We start from the raw sequence: 26,524 nt of genomic DNA, 5'->3' as shown, positions 1-26,524 counted from the left end.
ATAGCATTGAAAAAAGTGACTGATGACCATTTTTCACACTTAGCGACTGTTGCGACCATTTTTCACACTTAGCGACCGTTGCAGCATCCTCATGGTCACGTGATCAAAATTTTGTTTGGCAACAGATTCGTACCCCCCCCCCCCCCGGTCAAGGGCGTCCCTCTTTTCCAATCTGAAAATCTGGTCACCTTAATGTACACTAAATGTAGACTGACTTTTAGCTACACATCTTCCTAGCAAACAGCAAATTTTGAAACTCCAGATAAAGAGGATTCATTTTAGTATGAGTAACCACAGTTTGCATGTTGGAGGTTCCTAAAGGAATGCTGGGAAACTCGGTATTTTAAAGAAAATTTGAGGGAGGGATGCAGAATAGCCCTTCTCTGCCTGAGTCTGTAGAGACCTAGCACCTATCAAAACACTGTTTGTGAAGCAACTGATCAACACTGACAGGGGGAAGCCACAGTATATGAAAATAAGAGCAAGCTCCACTCCCTTCTAGTACTGATGATGTTACCTAGTTTGGTAAGGAAACATCTACAAAAAAATATAAAAACTTGCTGGATTTGTGATTATTTCCCCCTATATTGGAAGCTGTTCTGCTAATGAAAGCAGCTGTTAACATAGGTACCTTCTAAAATTTTAGCAACTAACGGGATATATATAAAACTAATAGCTGTATTTTAAAGTCATTGCACTAGCTTTTTACAGTGATAATAAGACCACTTTAGAGACCACTGTAGAACCTCTAGCTATAGGCATTTTGCTCCATTAGGAATTATGTTGCCTTTTTTTTCCTGCTTCCTTTATGTTGTTCTAAATAGACAAATTATTAAGAAAAATCATTTAAGGAGTAGAGCTTTAGAGGATGGCGAGAAAGGAACTCCTCTGAAGAAACAGATTGATTCTCAATGAATATTCACTTTTCTTTTATCAAAACAAAAATCAGGGACATTTTTAACACATAGTTCTTTTATATTTTTAAACATAATCTTAATAGATTACATTCATGCTTAATTACCTTTAGATCCCGCTGAAAATAATGGAAATGTTAATCATGCAATTTATTTTATTATTTACTTTTTTAAGATCTTACTTTTTTGAAGATCTTCAGAGATGCAGAGAGGCTGACCCACTGGCAGAGAAGACAGAGTGTTTTATTCAGATGATGGTGAAGCAGTAAGAACATGAAGTCTAAGGAAAACATTTTCACCAGCTTCTGAATAAAAGACTTCAGCTGGCCAGCAGGCCTAGGCCTGGCAAGCAGCAGCTTCAGGGATTGAGGCAGCAACAGCAGCAGCCAGTGAAAGGAGAGATAGCTTCCTTTGTGTCCTAGGGCTGAAATGCAAGGCCCTTGCTGATTGGCTGCCACGCCACAATTCCCTGAAGTTGCTCATTCGAACTAACCAGTCAGCAGCAAGCAGACTGGGCCCAAACTAAGCCTGACCAGACTGAGTAAAAACTAAGCCTGCAGGCCCTCATGGCAGAGAAGCCAAAGACTTTTATTCAGATGGGGAAAGCTGTTTTCCTTACATCTCACGTTCTTACTGTTGCATATTCATGAGTCCTGTTGCATATGTTAGTTCAGAACCTTGCTCAAGGCTAGCAACAGCCTGCTGCTTCCTGATTGGCCAGGACTCAGCAGGAGCTGTTGCTAGCCGACAAGACCTGTTGATTGGCTGAGGGACTTGTCAGAGAGTTACTGCCAAGTCCCGGCTTCCTATTGGTTACGTTACTTTGTTACTTTGGACTATAAATACCTTGGCGCGGACAGCGCCTTTTTGGAATCGCTGTCACCTTTGTTATATTCTGTAAATAAAGAAGTTCTTGTTCGGAGACCCTGGCTGTCGCGTCCCTCTTTCAAGTCTTTAATACTTACCGCTCCACTGCTTCTGTATAAAAGACTTCGGCTTCTCTGCCATGTGACTCAGCCTCTTCTGCAGCTCTTCGAAAAGTAAGTACAATAACCCATGGGAAATGGAGTGGAGAAGACGGATCGGGCCCAGGGACCAGAGGTGGGTTCCTACCAGTTTGCACCTATTCGGTAGAACCGGTTCGTCAAATCTACCAAACCAGTTAGAAGAGGTTCCACCAGTTGACCCGGAAAGCAGGCCACACCTACAGAAGAGGTTCCAAATTTTTTTGAAACCCACCATTGGTCCTTGGATATGATTATTCTACACTATCATGTTCATATTTATAAAACTCAGTGCCTCTGTGAAAGGTAAGGATGACTAGTGCGTTTATGGTGCAATCAGAACATTGTGTGTGTTGAAGTTGTTTTAACGCAAACCAAAGATGCCTTTTAAAAAACAAGTTTACATCATATTCTTATGCATGCCAGTGCTGCGTGTGAGGGTAATTTAAGGTGGTTCTGACAAGTGTCGTCGGCATCTTCATATCCGGTCACATGGGTGGCAAGCCACTCCCATCCGGTCACATGTGCGGCAAGCCACTCCCACAAAGGAGGCCACACCCACAGAGTAGGTTCGAACAATTTTTGAAACCCACCACTGCTTGGGGTAGTCCGCTGCATACTTCCACTACAAAGCTTCCCTAAGAATCCAGAGAACAAGTGGAGGAGCTGCTGTGTGTCCATACTCACATATAATCAAAAAGCACATTCCTTGTGTGACTTATTTCAATAAGGTTTTCAAAGATTGCATAGAGAATCATGTTGACTCTGTTGGGGGGGGGGGCTGTGTAAATCTAATTTCGGCTCTGAGGTTACTGTTCCTGATCAATGAATAGTGCTCAGAGCACCCCTGATCAGGACTCAAGTCAAAACAATACAAAGTATATCCTCGGTTAAACTCTTCCCGGCTGATTAACATCGGCCTGTCTTTCATGCCTTTGCCTGTTGCTTGCACCATCTGCATGTACTCTCTCACAAAAAGACCATGCTCATAATCACGCTGAAGAGGCTTTGCGGGGATTTGTTCGCCATCACAATGCAGGGTGCAAAAATTGACATTGCAGTGTTGAAAATTGAATGGGTTTCTTTCATAATCACCACTAAAAGATGCATTGTCCACAAACCCAATCACTAATTGTTTAGGCAGCTGCCCCAGAAATAGATTTTCCTGATTACACACAAGACTACCTGTGGGGATGCTGTAAACCTTCATCCCCACTTGATCAATGGGGTATTTGGCATTGGAAGTGAGCAAAGCTTCTGCATGGCCAAGGCGCACTCCCGGGGCTACTTTTACACATTTTACAAAGAGAGAAGCCGCCAGGAGTTGCACTTTGTAATTCTCATTGCCATCCTTCACCACGCAAAATTCATTTCTGCTTCTTGTGAGTTTGACTTTCACATCTATGCCATTAATTAGCAGTCTGTCTTGAAAAAACAGATTGCTATGCAGAGGCCCAAGCAGTTCCCATTTACAACTACCGGCCGTGTGTCTTGCTCTCGCTTTGAAACCAGAGTTCCCAGCCGCTGTCAGTAGAGTACTCTCCATGAGGTCCAAGTCATCTTTGTAAAAAAAACCAGAAGTAAATTGGGTACCCAGTGCAAAGTTGAGAATCAGTTCAATTACAGCCCGATAAGAATAGCAATGGTGGCTCTGTGTAATGAGCCGATCTCCCAAGGTAACATCCAGCTGGTTAAACAGTGATGCTATGGAGTTGGTCAGGACCACCCTTGCTCCATCATCAATATCTGACCCGTCAGCTTTTACAATCTTGTAACTCACATACAGAAGGGTGTTGTTTAAATTCGTGTTTATGCTCACCATGCCCCGTGATGAAAAATTCCAAGGGGGCATTGGGCGTTAGCGCTGATAAAGGAGGGATCTCGACATAGGTACTGTTTTCAATACTGGTCTGTGTAGGAGCCAGTTGAAAAAGATCCAGTTCAGATTTAACACATTCCTCTGAAGCAGAATGAATAAATGACATAATGTATTAGAATATGTCTTCCTTGTCACAGGGTTTCCTCTTCTGCGCACGTCTCCTCTTGGTATGAGGGGGCTTTTTCACAAGTCTTCTCTTTTTAAACGGTATAGGCGGGCCCAATGAGTAATTATTCCTGACTATGACCAGCCCTGATCCATCGTGCCCGCTCTCAACAACACGAGATACAAGATGCCCTGCAACATCTCTGTTGATGTTTTTGGCAGCAGATTTCACATGCGGCTTTATGATTTCTAATCCTCACCTCAAAAAAGGCATTGCTTTTCGAAAAAGTCCACGGAACAACCCATCTAAACTGGTCCCGTACATAATGGGGGCTCCTCAGAAGCCTGGAAGGCCTCCCCTGGCTTGTGCCCTGTAGTAAGCCACGTAGTCTTAAGGTCTCCCATGCTCCTTGTTTACAACCATCCTTCACTTTTCCGAGGCCTAAAATGAAGCCTGACAATCACCTTCCCGTGAGAAAAATGCACATTTTTGTCGTGGTCGGTTTTGATTTCTATAGTAACGGTATTGATGTGATGTTTGCTGACTGGCACATAATGTGGACGGTCATAGGTCATAGTTATGAAATCATTGTCTTGCCCCCTCACAGGCACACAGCGTAGTATCAAAGATCATATCATATCAAAACATCATATCAAAGATGTTGTACTTCAGTAGCCTTAACCCAACTGTTGAACTTCTCTGGCCAGTCAGTCCATTTGACTAGAAACTCTCTGTGTCTCTCCCGCCCTCTTTTTTGGATAATTTTCTCTATTCTGTGTATGCGCTGTTGGTCAGCAGGAACCATTTGGAGCTCCCCAAAGTAAAAAGCTCCCTTTACAGGGTCACCTGTGTAATCATTTAATCCATACACCACTCTTTCCCCCCTTGTCCCCAGTTCTTTGACGATGAATATCTCATCTGTGTAGGTTTGCTGATAGCCCTTTAAAAACTTCCTCTTCAGTCTAGATACCCTGACATGATCCCCCACCTTAAGACGTTTTTTCTTTCTTTTACTTTTTAAACCTACCCCATAAAGTCTCAGCCACACATCCCTTTCGTTAGACAACTTTACGGCTTTAGGAGCAGTCCCAACGCTACAATGGTAAGTGCTATTGTACCCCTGAAGAGTGTCTGTCAAAATGTTCACATACCGATGGGTATTTCTAGCTGTGAAATATCTCCAGAGTTTGTTTTTTAGGGTTCTATTAAACCTCTCTATAACTGGTGCTTTAGTTTCACTATGGGTGACAAAATGAAGAATGCCATAACGTGCTAAAAGTTTCTTCAACGGCATATTCAAGAACTCTTTACCAGCATCTGTCCCGTTTCAAAGATATTCTGGAAGGTAGATGTAACTTCCCTCCCTCATTTATCAGATAAAAGGGAGGCCCAGGCATATTTAGATAACACATCGATAACTGCTAAGATGTATTTTTTTCCATGGTTCTTTAGAAATTTTGGAGACATCTATGAGATCGGCTTGCCATTGATAAGCTAAGCCAGACACTACTGTTTTATTTCTAGGAAAATTAATTCTTGCAGGCTTATGAAGCATATAAGCGTCTTGCCCTGACAGCCACGTCTTGACTTGCTTCATGGTCAGGTTTTATCATGTTCTCTAGCTTCCTGAAAAAGGGTATTTACGCCTCCATAACTCCCTACATATCCTGGAGTATAATAAATATGGCTTAGAAGTTTTTCATGCATCATTATATTGAAAGAACACTGACAAATGGGTCAAGTGTAGACATTAACACAATCTTTTATTGGTTATACAAAGTTCAGAGGGGCATGGTCCTTGCATCAGAAAAATATCCCTCATCACCACTATCAGAAGCAGAATATAGAGGGGCATAACACACTATTTTACAATTTGTTGACTCGTCTGTATTCCACAAATCATGTCTGCAGCCACAAGCAAACCAGTCTTTACACAAAGTGCAGCTCTTTACCTCACTGGGTAGATAGCGTGGTCTCTGGGATAGCACAGAATCCCAGTTATAGTCTAGATCAGAAAAATCTGCAGAAGCTTTATGACCGTGGCAATTACCACTGGAATACAAAATCGGGGTGTCTTGAAGAGTTTGCTGTCTAGGAGTTATTATTTTGGAGTCTGCAAAATATAAATTGCATTTTGTTAGTGAGTTATCCACTCCAGTGTCATTTACAATATCATAAATAAAAAACATATTTACTTACCATTGCTGGTAGATAATGAAGCATCATTTGCTGTTTCACATACTGTCTGGTAAGTACTCTGCACATCATCGTTAAAATTACAACACACCATGCTGCAACCATGCAAAACAGGTCTGAATAAAAAATTTTCTTTATCATAACCCTTGCAACAGGGTTTGTTGCATTCTGGCGGCTGGGGTCTTGTGTCAGAGCATGCGATGCTGGCTTTTGCTGTTGTTTTAAAAACATCTATGGAATCAGAGGTTACCATCTTCAAGAGACTGCTGAAATTAAGGCAAACTACCCAGCTCTTGTAATGGCAAGTTCCTTGAGCCTTGTTCATGGCCAGAATCATGGGAGGTATGACATGCCCAGGCATGTCCCTGGCATGCCTCTTGAGCATACACAGAATCACAGGGGGTGAGTGGGTGGGTAATGCATGCTGGGCATATCCCAGACTTGCCACTTGTACATGCCCTGAATCACAGGGGGCGGTTGGGCAGGTGGGTATGACATGCCCGGGCATTTCCCAGGCATGCCTGAACAAGGCTTAACCCTTGCGGCGGCTTGCCTCTTGTGAACATTTTAATTCCTGTTAATATTCCTTGTCTTTTCCTGTAGGTGGTCTTCAAAATGGTTACATGAGTATTTGAGTGTGCAAAATATGTGCCTTTAGATTTTACAAAGGTAAAAACCAGCTGTGGGGTTTAAAAGGGCTGTGTTTCCCCTCCCCCCCAGCCTTCGAGGAAATGTTTTTAAATCCACCTAGAAATAAATACTTTTTAGGAGAAAAAAAGATGGGTTAAATGCAGGCTCTGTCTCCACAAAAATTAAAACCATCATTGCCTAGAAATAAATACCTTTTAGGGAAAAAAGTGGGGTTAAATGCAGGCCTTAGGAGAATGATTAGAAATAAAAAACATTTTTTTTATTTCACACCCTCCCTCCCCCTTGAATGTCCATAGAATTAGTCTAGGGTTAAGCTAATCATATACCCAGAGGCTTGGCATCTTTCTTGATGGGGTTAGATTCAACACGTCTTATCTGAAAAAATAGGGCCAGGACCTTGCACAACAACGTATCTGTTAGTTCTACTCATACTTATCATGATGGGCTTAGGGCCAATACAACATATCTGGCTAGGGTTATGACCTTGTGAATCCTGCACTACGTGGGGTCAATTATGCACATCCCAGCCAGGGAGGAGGGCTATGCACGTCATATCCCGAGGGTGGGGGCTGTGCACGTCACTTCCGCTTAGGGGCATGATCTGGTGACATAATCAGCATGTGGGTTTGTTTACTTTGATGACATCACTGATCAAAAGTACTGATAATTTTCATTAAAAAAAGGTACGAACTATATCTACTGTGGACTTTTCAGCAAAAAGTTTAGGCTTCTGGAGAAGGTTAGTCAACAGATCAGCATCTTGACTATGGCAGCATTTCAGGTTTACTTTATTATACTGTTCTAAAGGACATTGTTCAGTGAACTTTTAACAGAACTTCATATTTAAAGAGACATTCTGGACTGAAGCAGTAGGTAGCCCTACTTCCATCAGGCAAATTGACTTCTGTGCAGGCAAAAATCATTATCTTAAATTGGTTTAGTGTTACAGTTCAATGGAGATCACTCTGCATGAGTGATATAATTTAAATTTAGTTTGTTGGGAGAGTAAAAATGTAATTTTTGTAAACAAATTATCACACAAATCCAAACTTATGAATGTTGTTCTGTTTTCCTTTTTTGTCCTCTTTTTAAAAATAATCTTTTAATTATTTTGGCTTTTTTAACAAGGAACTATTAATTATGGTGGATGGCAACTTTTGCTATCCTCAACTGAATAGTTGATGTAAAGGAATTTGCAGTTTTAATAAATCTAGAAGAATCTAATTTGGGGGAAGCTAAGATAAGCTGCTACTTGAGAAAATAATTATTATGAACAGATGAAAGGTAAATCAGCATATGTTTATAAATATTTATTCTTTTTTAATACTAATATTCATATTAAGGAAGAGAATAATTTCATTCAATAGGATGGGGAATTAGTGACTTTTGAGACATGACTTAAACTAATTAAATAAATATTCATATGATTTAAATATTTCATCCACTGTGAAAATTAGCCTGGTATGTGTAGTGTTAAGCATGGGTAGTAGTTACTGTACATCAGAATTAAAAACCAGTCCTATTTGTGTCACTATAAATTACTCATTATCAGTGGTGTATTAACCATTAAGCAGACTAAGCACGTGCTTAGGGCACCAGGCTCAAAGGGGGCACCACAAAGTTGAGAAAGAAAGAAAAAACCAACGAAGATTTGTACAGTATTGTACAAAGGAGGGCACCAAGATTTGTCAGTGCTTAGGGCACCAGTGAGCCTTAATCCGCCACTGCACATTATGCATTATATCTGTGGCTTCAGGTCTCCAATATTTTCACTTTAGCTACTTGTTATTTGGATTTGATATCAAAGTTTTAGACGTTACTCAGAAAAAAAGTTCCTTAACTTCTGTTAAGAAAAAAAGATGGGAAAATACAATTCTTTCACCCATTTCTTTACGTTTTATTTTAAAACAGCAATTCCTTCCAGAGCCTATACCAGAGCCAAAAGAAAGTGAGCTGACCTTACACTTGTATATTTTCTTGCACAGCTTTAATTCCGAATGCATTGGAAGAACTTACTGAAACATAGGCGGATAAAATAAGCTGCGATCTGGGTGTCCGGCACTTACCTTCACTGCAAAATCATCGTTTGGTTTCTAAGCCGGTTTACTCGGGGTTAAGCAAAGCTGCAATCATAATGTGACCTAGAAATGCTATTGGACTCTGTTGGTTGGTTTTTGTTTTTGTTTTTAGTTCTGCATCAAAACCAAATCTTCTCCGGACATCAATATTCCCAACCTGGTTGGCTTTGCGTGACAAAAGCGCCGGAGTCGGCGTTGCTTCCCCATTGCAGTTACTGCGGCGCCGGCCCTTTAAGGACAGGCTCCGCCTCCTTCCTTCTTTCTGCGAATGTTGTAGGAACGAAGCAGACACGGGGACGTGCAGGTACGTGTTGCATTGGATAGTGGGAGGGGAAAGGGAGATTCCCCGTACGTACCCCAGGTTGTTCGGCGACCCAATCTGACTCATTAGGGGGAGGAGGGGCTGATCCTTCACAAGGACTCCATACGGCTGCTGGGAAATGCCAGCCCTGAAGTAGAGAGGAGCAGCAAGGCCTTGGAAGCCTGGCGAGCTGATTGGCTTCATCCCCAAAGCTTTCCCGGCGGCGGCGACTGGCTACTCAGCCAGGCGTACAGCAGAGTCCAGGAGGTTCCTGAAATCAAGTCCGGCTTGCGCCCTCGCTTTCGGGTTTTTTTCCCCAGCGCCGCCTGTTAGGATAGTATAGAAAGCCTATTGGGGTCTCAATTGACACCGTCCTGGGTAAGCTCCAGAACTTGGCTTTCAGTCTAGCTCGCTCCTCGGGTTTTATGAAGTGATCAAAATGCGTGTATACAGCACTGCCTGCCCCTGGTGATGGTTCAGTGGCGGGTAGCCCACTGGAGAGGAGAACTTAGCTTAGATTTTGTTACTGATTGGACGTGTGCTGGAAAGGGAACGCTCTCTACCGACGTTAATACGTCTGCGTGAGATGTGTTTGTTAGAATCACTTAATTCATTTGTGGGGGTGTGCGTAAAATGTAGTTTGGAGTGGCTTGTAATTGTAGAGCTTTAAGCCGAGAGTTGTGCAACATGCTAAACCAAATGCTAATCACCATAATTTGCCTTAGCATGTTGTATGAACACAGGCACTGTGCTTTGACAGCCATAGTGTGTGCTTTGCTGCTTTATATAAACTCCAGTAAACCCCACTAAACAGTAATAATGTCAGTGTAAGTGGTGTTTGAGTACCATGCTAACAATAATAGTTGGGTCTGAGCGCCAGCATTTGTGGTTACTGTGTGTGTGTGTGTGTGTGTGTGTGTGTGTGTGTGGGCGGGGGAGAGGGCTTGGATTAATGAGCCTGGCATTGTGATGTTATATTAAATGATGAGTTGCACCATTTCTTATGCTGGCCAAAGACCAAACATCTGCTCACTGATCTAATATCTGATATGGCAAGGTAACAAACCATAATTCATTGATTGTCATTTTGGGCAATAATAGTTAGTTAGCTGACACTTCCTGGGTTTTCCTTTGTCGTTAACTAATGTCATCATTAATCACAATAAAACTATATATTATATATTATATGTAAATAGGTAAGCACACATATAAAGTAAGTAAATATATGGATAAATCTGGATAGGACTTAGAACCAATTTTGTTGTATTTAATAAAGATTATACTTATACTTAGATAGGTTTTAGGAATGGTGCTCCAAAATTAATTACTCCTAGGAGGGAAATTGACGTTTCTGTTCCATCTGCTGCAGCAGTTGCACTCCGTGATCCTTTTTGAAGCTGCCCGACCAGGTAATCTAATCATGCGGACAATTTTATATATATTGTAAATAAATATAACCTGTGCAACTGTTTATTCTTTGGACAGGTGAGGGTCGTGTGGGTGTCACGTTCTCCACCACCTACCATGGCAATGAGGGAGTTGGTGGAGCCAGAGTGTGGGGGCTCTAATCCTCTGATGAAGCTAGCTAGCCACTTCACTCAGGACAAGGGCCTGCAACAAGAAGGACTCCAGGGCTCCCTAGTGTGGCCTCCCACTGGCCCAGTAGCAGATGTGGTAAGTTGAACACACTTAGTCTGTTTAGGGTTCTATTGCTCTGTCTTGCAATAGGTATAAAGCTGATTTAGAATATTAGGGGCCCTGAAACTAATTCATCTTCTGGTGATGGTACAAAACATTCAGCATGTTGATTCATGTCCCATTTCTGGACTTTCTGCTAATCACTTTGATGCCATACATCCATCTTGTCTGTTGTCTCTGTTACCTTGCATTTTCTTCAGTTTTGTCCAGAATATTTTTTCCTATTTGCATCTATTTTTTTAATGCATCAAAGAGTATGAATTTCACCTTTGTTTGATTCACGACTTATTAGTCGGCTCTTACAGTTCGCTGTACTTTTAGAAACTGTCTCTGAATTGATAGGTTGAAGATATGTGTTTTATTTATTCCGCCGCTGCCACTAGTCATAATGTACTGCCATTTAATTAGGAATTTTAGGTATAAAATACTTTCATGTTTGAGTTTATAATTGCACTAAACTGTAATTGGTGTAGTTTAGCACAGTGAGTTAACTCAGCCATCGTGGCTTATTCAACAAATTATCATTAAAATGTGATTTAATATAGTATATAAATTCAGCCATGAATCAAGATTGTGGAATAGTGTGGCTTGGAATGGTTTTAGGTTTCTTATAGGGTAGTTATTGCTACATACTTAGCAATAGCAATAGCAGTAGACTTATATACCGCTTCATAGGGCTTTCAGCCCTCTCTAAGCGGTTTACAGAGAGTCAGCATATTGCCCCCAACAATCCGGGTCCTCATTTTACCCACCTCGGAAGGATGGAAGGCTGAGTCAACCCTGAGCCGGTGAGATTTGAACCGCTGAACTGCTGATCTAGCAGTAGCCTGCAGTGCTGCATTTAACCACTGCGCCACCTCGGCTCTTAGGGTCAGTAGACTTCCCCAAAATATTTTTTTTCACAGTGGCAGTTTCAAGAGCTGGTTAAAAGTTGATCTGGAAAATTCCTGCTTCAAATCTCATATTTGCCACAGATATTTTATGTAGGCACACTGTTATTCAGGCCAAGCTAGCTTCACATCCATAATGAATGGATGGAACTGGAAAAATAGTAATAAGTATTGCCAATAACCTGAATCTCCCATATTTAGACCTGCAGGGCTCTTTCCTTGAGGATGGGTGGACAGATTGAAACCACAGTTATATCTTTTTTCCCCATGTACAGTTCCATCTGGTTTAAACCTGACCACTCCCATTGTCTAAAGAGTTGTACAAGACCAAAGTGAGATGGGACCTCAGAGGGAAGAGGAAGCTCAAAACAATTACCACATCTCTTCTGTTTTCTAGGTGCCCAAACCTCTTGGAAGAGCCACGGAAGATGATGTAAGCCTTCCCATATGTCTTGTTTCTATCTTCCTTGCCATCTCTGACTTGTTCTATGACTTTATTTCCATCCTGTAACATGCAAATTTCCTGTATCATTTTCTCTGACAGCTGGTGGCAGAGTTCCTTCAAGAGCAGAATGGCCCCATGCTCTCCCGCGGCCCACAAACTTTCAAGATGGATGATCTGTTGGCTGAGATGCAGGAAATTGAGCAATCTAATTTCCGACAGGCCCCACAGAGAGGTAAATGTGAACAGGGAAGAGCCAAACATCTTCTGGGCAAAGGTGGGCATTATATCTTTATTTTAAAAGTACAAAATCTTTCCCAGATGGCTAATAATGCTGATTTGGAGGAACAAAATACCAACAATATAATAATAAAAGGCTGAAATATGCTATGAACATATTGAGAGGAAGGGTGGGGTTAGCGAATACAGATGGGTGTCAAAAATAGCCAAGTGTCAGTTCTAGGACACTTGGAGTAGGACAGGCTCTGGTCTTTTGTTTCTAAAAAGAGATGGAGAGTGCTATGAATTATAGAAAAAAGCAGTCTGGTAGTGGTCTCACCTGTATGGGTTGGTGAGTGTGTTGGGACACTTATTGGGACTCATTCTTGTTCCTCAGCTCCAGGGGTGGCAGCCCTGGCTCTCTCAGAGAACTGGGCCCAGGACTTCCTTGGTGCATCTGATAATGCAGTTGATGTTTCCGGCGCAGATGATGATGATGCCGATTGGTCTCAGGAGTTCATTGCCGAGGTTACAGGTAAGGCTGCTGTTGGGAAGATGTAGGCATCTCTGTTGCATCTAATGGAGCAGGCTGGGAAAATCCAAAGCACCTGTAAACGGAATGGGTGCAGGATTGGCAGTATAAAGGATCTTTCCTGCATAGTGCTAAAGTATATCTCCTTTTCCCCATGCAATTCTTGTTTACCTTCTTCTTGGCACTCCTTTTTGTCTTCTGCCTTCTGAAGACTAAGTATGTAGGCCTAGAAAAGTATGTTTTTCTGGAAAACATGTTTCTAGAAAAATACGTTTTGAAAGATCAGTATAGCGTAGTAACAAAGGGATTCAGGTTTAATTCCATTCTTAGCCATGGGATAAAAGGGAGAACCCCATGTAAACTACTTTGCGTTAGAGAAAAAATAGGATATAAATCTAATAATAAACTCTGAGTGTGTTACAGTTAAAATAACAATCATGTGCCACCTGAATACATGTTTTTGTAGCATATGATTTGCTCAACTAGAGCAGTGTTTTTCAACCTTTTTTGTGCAAAGGCACACTTTTTTCATGAAAAAAATCACGAGGCACACCACCATTAGAAAATGTTAAAAAAATTTAACTCTGTGCCTATATTGACTATATATAAAGTAATTTTCCCACGGCACACCTTACACTATGTCATGGCACACTAGTGTGCCGCGGCACAGTGGTTGAAAAACACTGAACTAGAGTTTCCTTGAATACATAAATGGCATTCTGAATAGACCGATAATTTTTCAACAGGGTCTTAAAGGTACAATTGCGCTACCTCTTAGAGAGGGAAGATTGTGTGATAAACTTTCTTGGAATCTTGTCCTGTTTTATAATTATTTGCATAGTTAAATGTTTTATCTAGTCTTATTAAAATTAGTCCAAATTAATATGTGCAAGTCCCCCCCCCCCCCTTTTGCCTTGGTAGACAAGGCAGAATGGCTACTGGGGCTCTGCTTCAGTCTTATCTCTGTGCCTTCCTGATTTCGAAATCATTTTCCCAATCCCAGTTGCATTTCTCTGAACTTTTTCCAGATTAAAATGGGTGATGGTGACTAAGATAACAGTGTCCCAGCTGGAAGACTATGACATAACTTTATGTAATAGCTCATATTTTTGGGTATTAGCTAGGGTATTAGCTTTAGGGCATTAGCTAGGATAATTGAAGTAGGATAGTAGGTATTTATGTGCAATGATGCTTGATAATGCTTGTTGCCTCTCAGTGCCTCTTCTTCCTTTTCCCAGGCTTTTTAGTTAACTTACTTTTATCCCATTTCTACATAGATCCATTATCCGTATCTCCTGCCAAATGGGCAGAAGAGTATTTGGAGCAGTCAGAGGAGAAGCTGTGGCTGGGTGAATCAGAAGATCAGACCTCGGTTGATAAATGGTAAGTATCTCTGTGGCTTCTTCCCATAATTACATGTGAACCCCTTGGACAGACTCTCATTGAGATGCCTGGTAAGGCTTTCCAAATTAAAAATTGGTACCATACAGCAGCTTATCTTTCTGGAAATCCAGCAGCAACAGGAGTGCTGGGATCAAATGATCCTCAGTTCAGAGGATTTTTTAATAGTGGGACAGAATTTATGAAAGAGATTCTAAACAATGGAGGATCTTCCAAGTTTACTGAATTGTTGTCCCATATTAGCCCTGTCACATTGGAAAGAAGTACAGGTAGTCCTCAACTTACAACATTTGGTGACCCTTCAAAGTTACAACAGCACTGAAAAATGTATCTTATGACCATTTTTCAAAGTTACGACCTTTCCAGCATCGCCATGGTCATGTGATCAAAATTCAGATGCTTGGCAATGTTTTATACTTATGACCATTGCAGTGTCCTGAGTCAGGTGATCACCTTTTGCAACCTTCTGACAAGCAAAGTCAATGGGGAAGCCAGATTCACTTAACAACCGGACTACTAACTTATCAACTACAGTGATTCACTTAACAACTATGGCATGAAAGGTTGAAAAAAGGGGCAAAATTCACTTAACAGATGTCTCATTTAACAACAGAAATTTGGGGTTCAATTGTCGTAGGTTGAAGACTACCTGTACAGCATTTTCTTAAGTCCATTGGGTTTCTATTCCTGACTGCCTGACTAACCATGCTGTATGTTGTCTCTTTCTTGATAAATGTATGAAATATTCTGAAGATGGATTAGATTCAGCAATTTTGAAGAATTAAAAGCCAACTTGTTCTGAAGACAAAAAAGTAAACACCATGTATGTGATATATGTTCAAGGTGGAGTTATAATACATATAAAGTTGGACATACACATTCAAATGCAGCCATGCCTTATCTCTTGCACTCTTCTTAAGTAGTGAATTAGCAAAGAGGGCTGCTTACATAAACTCTGATGGCAATTCATTTTAGAGCTTGCCCCCACCTTCTGTGAAGAAAGCAGAATTAGAAACTGATGTCAAAGACAATTTGATACAGTATCCAATAGGAGCAACTTTCAGACAGTGGGTGGGTGTACTGTATTCCAGAGACCCATATATTCATATCTAGACAAATGTTTGCAAAATGTGCTTCATGGTATTTGTGGTGCTGAATTTGGCATCCAGTTGAAATACTGAATGAGGTTATCTAAGGATTTGGGGTAAGATCGAATTCAGTTTATATTTCAGCTCTGCTCAGATTCAGGTTTCACTATGTATGCAGTGACTAAGATCAATAGAGGAGATGGAATTTTATCAAGTGAGTTCAGTCAAATAAATGGCAGTATTAATGTAGGAAATTTATCTAAATAGAGATAATTGTTGCATCTCCCTTGAAGGACCTTGTAGACAATTCAAGATAGCATTAAATCCAGACTTATCTTTAGATGTTAAGGTGGTATCTGTATTACCTTTTCATTTTGATTGATTCCCAGCTGCATTCTTTTTTTGGATTGTATACAACTACACTTCATACATGGTGGTACATTTAAACTGAGGTACCAGTTGAACTAAGCTGCTAGATTGACCTGGGCTAGATACGTGAAACACATTTTCTCAGAGTTTAAAATATTCTTTAGGAGCCAGTTTATTCTGGATACAAATCAGTGTATTTGTGTACACCTTGAAGCTTTTGATTGCCTAGTTCTGGATAATAAAAAGTGTGTTTGTTCTCTCATGTCTCTGTGTAAACACCAAGATCCTTTTAGGGGCCTTCTTAGGGAATGCCCGGAACGTAGACTTTTGTCAATTTCTCCCTAGAAACAAAACAGTTTTGTTATAGTTTGTGAATTATTTTAGTTATTTTATATTCATGTCGTAAGGGTTGAGGCTATGTTCTACTAATTTTCTTCTGTAGATGAAATTGACTGGAGTTTGTTTTTTATTTTATGTTTATGGTATTTGTAGACTGCCCTGATCTATGTTAATTTTTTTTAAGTTAAAATTTCATGTTGTGTTTTTATGTTAAAATTCAAACAAGGGTTTGAATTACGAACTGGAACCTGGGATAAATACTAAATAAAAATCTGTAAAATCTATATGCATATAAACCGATGGGTCAAATCACTTTTGAACATAGCATTGTTTTAGTTTATCCTGACTCTGCCTGGTTTGTTCTGGTTTAGGTATGAGGAATACCAGCCTGAAGATGATCTGAAAAAAACAGCTAATGATTTTCTTGCAAAAGTGGATGATCCCAAACTGAATAATTCTGAGGTAAAAATACGACTGGTATTTTCTTCGAAAGGAATACCGCATAGTTGTAAGGCTGGAGATAAAATAATTGTGGGTATGTGCATGCTGGCTTATTTGGTCCTGTAACTCACTTGAACACCACTAACTATCAACATTTTCAGGTTCAAGAGCCATATGTGTACCTATATACACACAAGCTCCCCGCACCCCTTCTGTGCTTCTTTGTGCCTCGTCTTTTCTTCCAGATGTCTTGGTTTAAAGCACTCAGTATGCATTGCTATGAATCATCTGGGTTTTCTCCAGCCTGCTGACCATCTGACTGGTTGGGCTACCAGTAACAGAAAAATGAGGGAAGAGCAGTGGTGGGATTCAAATAAATTTACTACCATTTCTGTGGGCGTGACTTGGTGGGCGTGGCAGGGGAAAGATACTGTAAAATCTCCATTCCCTCCCCACTCCAGTGGAAGGTTACTGCAAAATCCCCATTTCCTCCCAACCAGCTGGGACTCGGGAGGCAGAGAATAGATGGAGGTAGGGCCACTCAGAGGTGGTATTTACCAGTTCTACGAACTACTCAAAATTTCCGCTACTGGTTTATCAGAACTGGTCAGAACCTGCTAAATACCACCTTAGGGGAAAAGGGCTTGTTATGGGCTTCTCATCTCTCAACCCCATGAAAAACAGAAATGCCAAGGCTCCCACCCCTCCTCGTGCTTAGTTGGATTGATTTACTATTGTTACCTCATATAGAAAATGAAGGATTCTACATCTCTTGATTTTTCTTAAGGATAGCCTTTCTTATCTCTGGATGTGTTGGGTTTCAAAATTTATCATCTTCCAGCCAACCTAGCAGTTCTGAAGACTATTTGAGAAAAGTAGGGTTATTCTTGTAAAAGAAAAGAACCTGAGCAACTCCATTTGGAAAGGCTGTCTTAGAAGATTGGTGCTTTGCTGCCAAGAGTGTAATATGCTGGCTATAGAGTTGTGGAATTTCTCCTAGTGAAATCCTTGTTCATGTATGAAACCTTCTGGGCAATTATGAGTAAAACCCATTAGGAAATGAGGGGTTAAATATAACCATGCTTAGAACCTCCTCTCTCTGCTGCAGGCTTCTGCTCTTTCATCATGGAATCCCTTACACGGCATGATCATCTTAGTAGTTCTTGTCCTCAGTATCACAATGGAGTTTTTCTTAACGCAGACACCCTCCCCTGCTTCCCCTCTGCAATCATTCATGGTAGAACAGCATTCATTTTCCTAAGGATTACTTAGGAACTATGAGGCCAGATTTACTCTTATTGTTGGATCAAGATAAATTTGGGATGAGTCTGAGTAAAAAGATGTAATTCTGTAGCACGACTTAACCTGGGTTTTGGGCTGTATAATAACTTTTTTGGAAGGTTTTCGAGAGATTTATTGCTAGCATTGTGCAATTATTTTAAATTACCACTGATTCCCATGTGCCCAGTAAAGCTGAACAGGTCTCTTGCCTTTCCTTGAAAAGTCTGCTCATGCCAGATGCAGGCTAATTCAGGCAAAAGATATATTTTGGAGGTGTAAGGACATGAATAATGATATGGTCTCTACCTGTGTCTCCTTTCTTCATGCAGTTCCTAAAATTTGTTCGCCAGATTGGAGATGGGAGGGTATCCATCGAGGCCAATCGGGTGACCATTAATCCCAGGGACCAGGATAAGGCAGAGCAATGGGCAACTGAGTTTATTCAGCAGCAGGTACGATTCCTGGCTGCTGCTTTCAGTAGGAGAACTCATGGCAGCTTGCTCCATGTAGCCAGTAAGTGGATTTGGGGCCCAGAACTGAGCAGAGCATCTGTAGACGAGGAGCAAGACAAGAGTCATTCCCGTCATAATTCTATAAAAATAGCCTGAATGTTATACACGTTGCTTTCCATTATTTAGCTGTCATTTGAAAGATTTTCCATCTCTGTCTTCTCCTTTTAGGATACATCTGAAGCCTGGGTAGATCAGTTTGCACACACTGGGAATGCGCTGGAGCCAGATTCAGAATTTGAGCAGGCCAAGACTGCCGTGGAGGTAATGGGCATGGCTCTCCTCCTTCTGCCACTTTTAATACATTTATTTGAGGAAACTGGATATTTTCTTTCTCTCCTTTCTCTAGTCAGATGTGGATTTTTGGGACAAATTGCAGGCTGAGTGGGAAGAGATGGCCAAGCGAGACGCAGAGGCTCATCCTTGGCTATCAGATTATGAGGATTTTGCCAGCTCCACTTACGACAAGGTACTGCTGTGGAAAGAACGCTGTGCTTTGCCCTCTCTGTTCCTCACTTTTCTTTTTGATTGTACAACTCTTACTAGTGAGTATGTGGATAGCAAATGTTATTTAAAAGAAGGTTGATAACTAATAGAAGGCATAAATAGATCCTTATTTTTTAAAAAGATAACATGGAATAAACAGTGTCTTTTTCTTTGCACTATCTTCTTCCTCTCCTGCTAACTGTGCCTGCCTCCACATTTTTCTCATTTCAATGCATTTTGGCTCTGGGTGATCATCCAAATGCATCCTTCAGTGGTTTTCCACTTCGGATCCCCCAGAGCCAATAGAAGCTGAGCCCTGAAGCGAGCAGTGGGGACATGTTGGCAAAGTGTTCAAAGGCCACATTTTGATGATGGCTAGATGCAGATATCTGCCCCTGCCTTCTCTACAAGTGTTAGTTTTTCATCATTTCTATAATTTTGGAGGCAAGCGAGCTATGCTGATTTTCCTGCAGAAGGTAGAAGATGTGTCTAGAGATAGAAGATGCTCTCTGCTTACTGCACCTCCTTCAGTGCCGTTTCACACTCAGACTCTGATTAATTGTCAAGGAAAGATGCACCACCCTGGGCTTGCAAGCAGAAGAGAAAAGCTGATGGACTAATCCTTCCTCTTGTTGTTCCTTAAATAAGCAGCAAACCCTACTGTGGAGTAGCAAGTGTCCCATCTCTTTCCTAACACCCTGGGAGCAGCCTTTAGAAGCAACTAATGTTTTGTTCTTCCTCCCTTGTAGGGATACCAGTTTGAAGAAAATAACCCTGTACGGGACCACCCACACCCTTTTGAGGAGGGGCTGAAATGTCTGGAGGAGGGGCATCTCCCCAACGCTGTCTTATTCTTTGAAGCTGCTGTGCAACAAAAGCCTGACCATATGGAGGTGAGTGAAGGAGGGCCAGGATCGCTCAGCTTATGTCAAATGGCAGCTTAGCTCCTGTGTGCTGCAGGGAAGAGCAACTCCGATCATGTGGAATTAGATTACCGTATTTTTCGGAGTATAAGACGCACCTTTTTTCCCTCAAAAAGGAGGCTGAAAATCTAGGTGGGTCTTATATACTGAATACAGCATTTTTTTGCCTCCTGAAACCCCACCCCTTCACCAAAATGGCCATACATAGCTTGTAGGAGGTTTTCAGAGAGCTCCTGAGGGCTGGGAAGAGCAGAAATGAGCAAAAAACAGGCCGTTTTTTTGCTCAATTTTGCCCCCCCCCCCCCCAAGTCCTCAGGAGCACTCTATAAGCTTCCTAATGCCCTTTTTTGACAAAAAATGGGCTGTTTTTTTTTCTCATTTTTGGCCCATCCCACTCCCACAGGAACACTCTACAAGCCTCCAAAGGGCTATTCATGCCCCTTTTGGGGGGGGGGGGGAAACAGGCCTGTTTTCATGAAAAACGGGCCATATTTGGGAGGTTTGCAGAGTGCAAAAAGTTTGTTTTTTTAATTTGCCTCTTCAAAATCTTGGTGTGTCTTATACTCGGAAAAATACGGTATATTCCTTTGTGACATTTTTAATTGGAAGTGTGTGTTCTTTACTTGGGTGCCAATGACTCATGTGTGAACCGTTCCAGTTGGCACATTCTAAAAAGCGAATTCCTGGTCCAGAGAGTTCACCAAGAGTAAAACCTTAGTGAAAGGTCCACCCAAAGGTACAGCAGAAGCAAAGTCAGTTTTGAGGTTTTCCCGCAAAAACCGAGATAGGTAAAACTCCCCTTCCCTAGGCTCCCACAGTTGATTGTCCACCAATTACATGCAGTGCTTTTGTTTTGGGAAAATAGTCTGAGCAGTTTCAACAATTCTCAGGACTTGACCTTGGTGGGTATCTCCTCTCAGGCAGCAGAGGGCCCTCATGCATTCCTTAGTCCTCCCCCCTCCCTAGGAATTTACCAAACCTCCCCCCCCCTCCCGTTTCTGTTCGACAAACTACGAGCCAAAATCAGGTGCAGGTAACGATGAAGATGAGTCTGTTTTGATATCACATTCCTCTTTTGCAGAACTGGATCAGAATTGCTTCAGGACAGACTTTAGTTCTTCGGTCTCCTTCCTGGACAGGGCTGGTTGTGTGCCACCTTCTGGCTCATAATTTCTGATTGTTTTCCCAAAACTGGGTTAACCATGAGAGGGAAGTTGCTGCTTCAGACACCAGTTGGGATTTTGCCTTATACCCAGGGGTGGGTTTCAACCGGTTCGCGGCGGTCCCCGCGAACCGGTTGGTCGGCGAACCCGGAAGTAAGTAACTTCCGGGAACGGCGAAGAGCCCACCCACCCACCCGCGCTCCTTACCGGTCTTTGAAGGCTTCTGCGCTTCCACGCAGGCGCATGGCACATACAGCGCCTGCGTGATTCTCCGCGAGCAGCTGGATGGCACATACAGTGCCTGCGTGAGTCTCCGCGAGCAGCTGGAGCATCGCGCAGGCGCTAAGACGCATGCGTGAACTGCGCAGGTGCACGAGGACGCCGCCGGCCCCTGTTCCAACCTAATCGGTTGGAACGGGATTAGCAACCCACCCCTGCTTATACCTCACCATTCTGATTGTTCTCCAGAGCAGCTGCTTGAGTATGGTTAAGTCACTGGCTCCCAGGGCCAGCTGGTTGCTTTTGATGTGCTATCAAATGAACGTCCCTTCCTCCCCAGCAATATTTTTTTCCCCCTGCAAAGACAAAAAAGATGGTGAGGAGAAAAGAAACATCGTCCCTTTCTTCCATGCTGCTCTGAACAGGACTCTTGTTTTTGTCATTTTCTTTGTATTAGGCTTGGCAGTATCTGGGAACCACCCAAGCTGAGAATGAACAAGAGCTTGCTGCAATAAGTGCCCTCCGACAGTGAGTAGCGTTCCTGAGCAGCAGACGTGCGAGGCCTTGGGACCTTCCAGTGTGGTAGTCCAAAGTCCAACGATGCTAAGTGTTGAAGGATGCGGGGTGAACTTAAGCTGCACCCTTGCATCTTTTCCTCAGCTGAAACAAAACTAAATCCATTGTTTGCAGCTGGCCCTTTGAAGTGAGGTCAGCAGGTGTTTCTCCTCTTAGCGCAGATAGAATTGGGTTGGCAAATCAAAGGGGTAGGGTTGCACCAGCTGCATCAGTTATATCACTTACTGCAGTGGTTCCCAAACTTGGCAACTTTAAGACTTGTGGACTCTGGGAGTTGAAGTCCACAAGTCTTAAAGTTGCCAAGTTTGGGAACCACTGACTTACTGTATGGTTTTCCTATAGGTGCCTGGAGTTGCAGCCCGGAAACCTCACTGCACTCATGGCTTTAGCTGTCAGTTTCACCAATGAATCACTGCAGAAGCAGGCATGTGAAACCTTGCGCGACTGGCTGTACCACAAACCGGCCTACGCTCATCTGATGGGAAAAGAACCCGAAGGGGAGAAATCTAGCCCAGGTCTGGGCTCCTCCAAACGTGTTCTGGGTTCCCTCCTAACTGAGTGAGTCCTCAGAATGAGCAATAAGTGGGAACTGGGCAAAGGAAGCAAGATGGGACTGGCGGTCGCCCTTCCTACCACATCGGTTTCTTCGTTCTTCCCTTTCTCAGCTCACTTTTTCATGAGGTGAAGGAATTGTTCTTGGCAGCTGTCCGTAGCAACACCGATGTGGTGGACCCTGATGTGCAGTGCGGTCTGGGTGTTCTCTTCAACCTGAGTGGCGAGTATGAGAAGGCTGTGGATTGCTTCACTGCTGCCCTGAGCTCACGGCCAAATGTAAGGAAGGCACCGGGGGGGGAGAGGAAAAGGGGTAGTAGGAGAAGGTGGCATTGCTTTCTCGCTTCAGGCTGCTTCTGACTGCAGGAGTCGCTTCTTAAGAGTCTTCCATACCAAAAGTGAAATGGAAATTAATGGGGAAATACCAAAAGTGGTATTTCCCCATCGATTTCGAAGTGCAGGTCACACGATGCGACAGCCATCTCAGTAAAAACTAAGAGAAGCACTTAGGAATGCTAAAGCTAGAGCACTTCTGTCATTCCCAAGCAGCCTTTACCGCAATCTTGCAAAGGAAGTGAATCTCTTTCCTATGGGCATGACTGATGGGAGGCTTCAATCTGACAGAGAGATGTCTCTGCCCGCACCACCAATAAGCTTATGGCAGAGCCAAGAGCTGGGTTTTTTGGTTGTTATCTCAACCCCTTAGCTATCATACTTCCCCTGCAATCTTTATCTGCTGTAAGGGAAAGAGAGAAATGTAGAATGACTAAGACACTTAATCGCTGTCAGTCCAATCTGCTTCACAGGATTGTTATTGAAGGGGGAAATGGGAGGGAGGACTATAGAAAAGCACGGTGAGATAAAGATCAAGACTAAGCAAATAGTCTTGAAAGTTTGAGAAGAATGGGACAGAGGGGGGAGGGGAGGAAAAACAAAAGTTCTACCATGTCTGACCGAACCTGGTTCCTTCTTTCTAGGATCATCTCCTTTGGAACAAGTTGGGAGCCACCTTAGCTAACGGGAACCGGAGTGAGGAAGCTGTAGCTGCTTACCGGCAGGCGCTGGAACTGCAGCCGGGCTATATACGTTCTCGTTACAACCTAGGCATTAGTTGTATCAATTTAGGAGCCCATAGGTGAGTTCGGTAGCTTTAAAGCTGAGGTTGGTTATACTGCTGCTTTTGATTAGATGAGGCCACCATAGACTTGAGATATTATATGAGCAGTGGATCAGGCAACTCTGAAAGAATATTCTGGAGAAATTGGCATCCCAGTTGACTCATAGTGCCTTCACTCACTTCACCTCCTCTTTCAAAAAGTCTTATTCACTGGCTTTTGGTGTGTCTCATCTATTGTGCTTAAAAGTTTGCGGACCCTTTCAATATTTCTGCACAAATACAAGCTAAAACATGATCTGTTTTCCACACAAGTTCTAAAAGTAGATCAAGAGAACCCAATTAAGCAAAAAAGTCAAAATATCATACATGTTCATTTATTTACTAAGGATAGTGGTTAAAGTGCTGGCGTAAAAACCAAAAGATGTTGAGCTCTGCACCCGCTGTAGGCGTGAAAGCTAACTGGATGATTTTGGGTCAATCACACACTCAGTTCAACTCACCACACAGGGTAGTTGTTGTGGGGTAAATAGGAGCCTTTGCTATTTTCACTGCTTTGAGGTACCTTTAAAATAACAAAGGTGACGGTAAAAATCAAATAAAAAATGATCCAAAGTTAAGTATTTGTGTGGGCAAAATCAGCAAAGAACAACTAAGGTGTGTGGGAAAAGAAAGCCTTAGAATTGCTCCCTCTTCTTCCCCATGTCTAGCCTTAGGGGCAAGTCTTGATTGTGAGCTACTCTTGATTCCCTCTAACTCCCTTCATTGTCATTGTCTTGACAGAGAGGCTATAGAACACTTCTTGGAAGCCTTGCAGATGCAGCAGAAGAGTCGCGGGCCACGGGGCCAACAGGGAGCCATGTCTGACAACATCTGGAGCACCCTCCGTATGGCCCTCTCCATGATGGGCCACAGCAACCTCTATCAAGCAGCAGATGCCCACGACCTTCCTACCCTCCTACAGGCTTTTGCTGTTCAGCAGTGACTCCTGGATGGGCTCCCTTGTGAATGCAGGAGGAGCCCTCCCCCATACTAGTCCCTTCTTTCTCTTCCCACACAGACAAAAATGGCCGAGTCAGGGAAGCTTCCCTTTTAATTCTCAAGCTGTCCCTGGAAACAGCATAAACACCTATTTTCTGTCTCCTTTTTAGGGCAGGTCACTGGTTTACATGTTGTGCTGGATCTGTAAAATTAAGCTTCCTTATCCTATGCAAATCCAGCAAGGAATGGTACCTACTGTGTGCCTGTCCCAGCCTGCAAAATTTAGTTTAGGAAGGGGGGAAAAAAGCCCCTTGAGCAGAAAAGTATTTAGATTTCCCTTCAGCGGTGTCTTCTAGGCACAGATTTAAAAGTAGTGTGCTTTTTTGTTATAGGTCAGTCTCTGTGATAACAAGGAAAGGAATTCTGGCCTTGAAGACGGACATTAGTGTTACCTGCTAAATCTCTTGCAGAGTATTTATGCTGATGTTCTTTGCACATCCGGTTAAGATGGTTTCGTTAGGTTGAAACAAAATATGAATTTTGGACTCTGGACTTGAAAAGTGCTGCTAATTTTACAGGGACAACAGAAAGGGAATGAACACTGCTTATGAAGTAGCAACGTAGCCGATGTCACCACCCCAGAGATGGGAAAGGAGCAGCTGGGTATTTATTAAAGCAAGAATGTATCTGGGAAGCAGCAAACTTGGCAGTTACCAGAAATGCAAAGTGTGGGCCAAGAACTTTCTCTTAATTACCCCTCTGCCTTTTCGGTTCCCCATAAAGTGGTTGGGTTATCTCTTTTCATCAGGCTTTTCCCTTTGGTGTAATTGGCTCTTTATAAATATATGTATATGATTTTTGTTGGGAAAATGTTTTTAAATTGTAAAGTATTTTGTATAATAGAAAGTGAAAGAATAAAACCTGCCAAATTAAGCTGTCAGGTTTTCATTTTGTCCATTGTTTGCAAGAAAACATCAGGGACCACCATCTAACCACTATCACTGTTAACTTGCATATATATTTTTTTTAAAAAATCTCCCTTTCTATTATAATTCACTCTTTTTGTACAACTTTGAGCTACGTTTCTGAAGAGTTTCACTCATGTCTGCCATAATTGGCCGCCTCAGTCATTCTCAGGTTTAGGCGAACCATATTAATACTCATTTACAGGTGGTGAAAGCTGTGAGTTGCTAAGGCCCAAGGTTATTTAGGGGAGATTGGAAGGTATTCATTTGGAACTCTTTATAAAATCAGTCTTTTCAGAGCTTTTGTCATACATTTTATTCTATTGAGGTCTCCTTTAAAAGGGGAATAAAGCTCAAGAAACGGTGATTAAAGAAATAATTGTAGAGGATTTTTCCAGACCTCAAAATGAAAAAGGCCACTGGGTTATCTTTCATCTTGGCCTTCTTTTTCCTTTGATTTATGACTTTGCATGATGAATAAATTCAGACAGTATCTAAAATACATTATTCAGCTTCCTATCTATTTTTATTGACTCTAGGCAGGGACCAGCAAGAGGAGGAAGCCACCAACATTTTAATAGTAGAATAGATACAGAGTTGCACGATGCTGATTTTCTTATTACACAGTTGAGAGGATGCACACTGACTCCTTCAGGCATTAACAATTAACAATTATATGTAAAGCGGTCCTATTTCAAACTCTCGAACATTATCAGTGAAGCTGCTTTTTCCCTTAATTTTGAGGGTTTCCCTCCCTCCTCCATTAAATGGTTTGTCCTTAATATTAGTTGTAGTTTCCTGTTTTGTTTCTAGGATGAGTTTTAGCCATGTTTCTAACAGGTAATTCTGAATGATTTAATTTGGAAGGATTTGGGGGCAAGGGCAAGTTTTAAAAAAAAGAGTCTTAAAATGCTGGGACATATCCTCTTTTATTTAGCTCTCCAAAAGACACACATTATCAGCTTATCTTACATCTGCAAAATTCAGGAGGCAACCGTACTCTTTGATTTGAGGACATGCACAGCCATACGGTATAAACATTACAAGCAATACAAATATTAACTGTAACATACAAGAATAGACTTGGCATCCCTTTAAACAACCAGTAGTGAAATTTTGTGGTATATTACAAAAAAAGATAAAGAGCTAGTGGTGTAAGGTCAAGTGCTGGCTGCAGAAGCCTACAGTTGCTTATGCTACTGACCTT

The 26,524-nt window shown here is 42.1% G+C and overlaps 3 protein-coding genes across 6 annotated transcripts; 1 reads left to right on the top strand and 2 right to left on the bottom strand.

Annotated features, from left to right (window-relative positions):
• Positions 1-2,672: 2,672 nt before the first annotated feature.
• On the bottom strand, positions 2,673-3,770 carry LOC116505736 (uncharacterized protein F54H12.2-like). Its single transcript, XM_032213110.1, has one exon. The coding sequence runs from the start codon at positions 3,768-3,770 to the stop codon at positions 2,673-2,675; it is 1,098 nt and encodes a 365-aa protein (XP_032069001.1).
• A 1,877-nt stretch (positions 3,771-5,647) lies between these two features.
• LOC116505767 lies at positions 5,648-8,900 on the bottom strand. 2 transcript variants are annotated; one of them, XR_004254966.1, is made up of 2 exons: positions 8,817-8,900; positions 5,648-6,016 (listed from the first exon to the last, which is right to left on the bottom strand). XR_004254966.1 is itself a non-coding variant. In XM_032213149.1 (2 exons), exons 1-2 carry the CDS (start codon positions 6,605-6,607, stop codon positions 5,685-5,687), a joined length of 837 nt encoding a protein of 278 aa, XP_032069040.1. In that variant the 5' UTR covers positions 6,608-8,369; the 3' UTR covers positions 5,648-5,684. The 2 variants fall into 2 exon arrangements, 1 of the variants encoding a protein (XP_032069040.1); XM_032213149.1 differs by lacking the exon at positions 8,817-8,900 and adding an exon at positions 6,103-8,369.
• Positions 8,901-9,043: 143 nt separating this feature from the next.
• Positions 9,044-25,285, top strand: PEX5 (peroxisomal biogenesis factor 5). 3 transcript variants are annotated; one of them, XM_032213146.1, is made up of 16 exons: positions 9,044-9,132; positions 10,615-10,803; positions 12,115-12,150; positions 12,262-12,394; positions 12,776-12,913; positions 14,188-14,293; positions 16,479-16,569; positions 18,159-18,281; positions 18,510-18,602; positions 18,688-18,807; positions 19,574-19,717; positions 21,587-21,657; positions 22,048-22,263; positions 22,371-22,536; positions 23,235-23,392; positions 24,155-25,285. In XM_032213146.1, exons 2-16 carry the CDS (start codon positions 10,654-10,656, stop codon positions 24,354-24,356), a joined length of 1,947 nt encoding a protein of 648 aa, XP_032069037.1. In that variant the 5' UTR covers positions 9,044-9,132; positions 10,615-10,653; the 3' UTR covers positions 24,357-25,285. The 3 variants fall into 3 exon arrangements, with proteins under 3 accessions (XP_032069037.1, XP_032069039.1, XP_032069038.1); XM_032213147.1 differs by lacking the exon at positions 9,044-9,132 and adding an exon at positions 9,175-9,507; XM_032213148.1 differs by lacking the exon at positions 18,159-18,281 and having other exon boundaries at positions 9,045-9,132.
• Positions 25,286-26,524: the final 1,239 nt, after the last annotated feature.

This window comes from Thamnophis elegans, chromosome 3 (genome assembly GCF_009769535.1).
Source record: "Thamnophis elegans isolate rThaEle1 chromosome 3, rThaEle1.pri, whole genome shotgun sequence".
NCBI classification, from domain to species: domain Eukaryota; kingdom Metazoa; phylum Chordata; class Lepidosauria; order Squamata; family Colubridae; genus Thamnophis; species Thamnophis elegans.
Note: the sequence above shows the minus strand (reverse complement) of the source record. Positions and strands in the feature narration are given on the sequence as shown.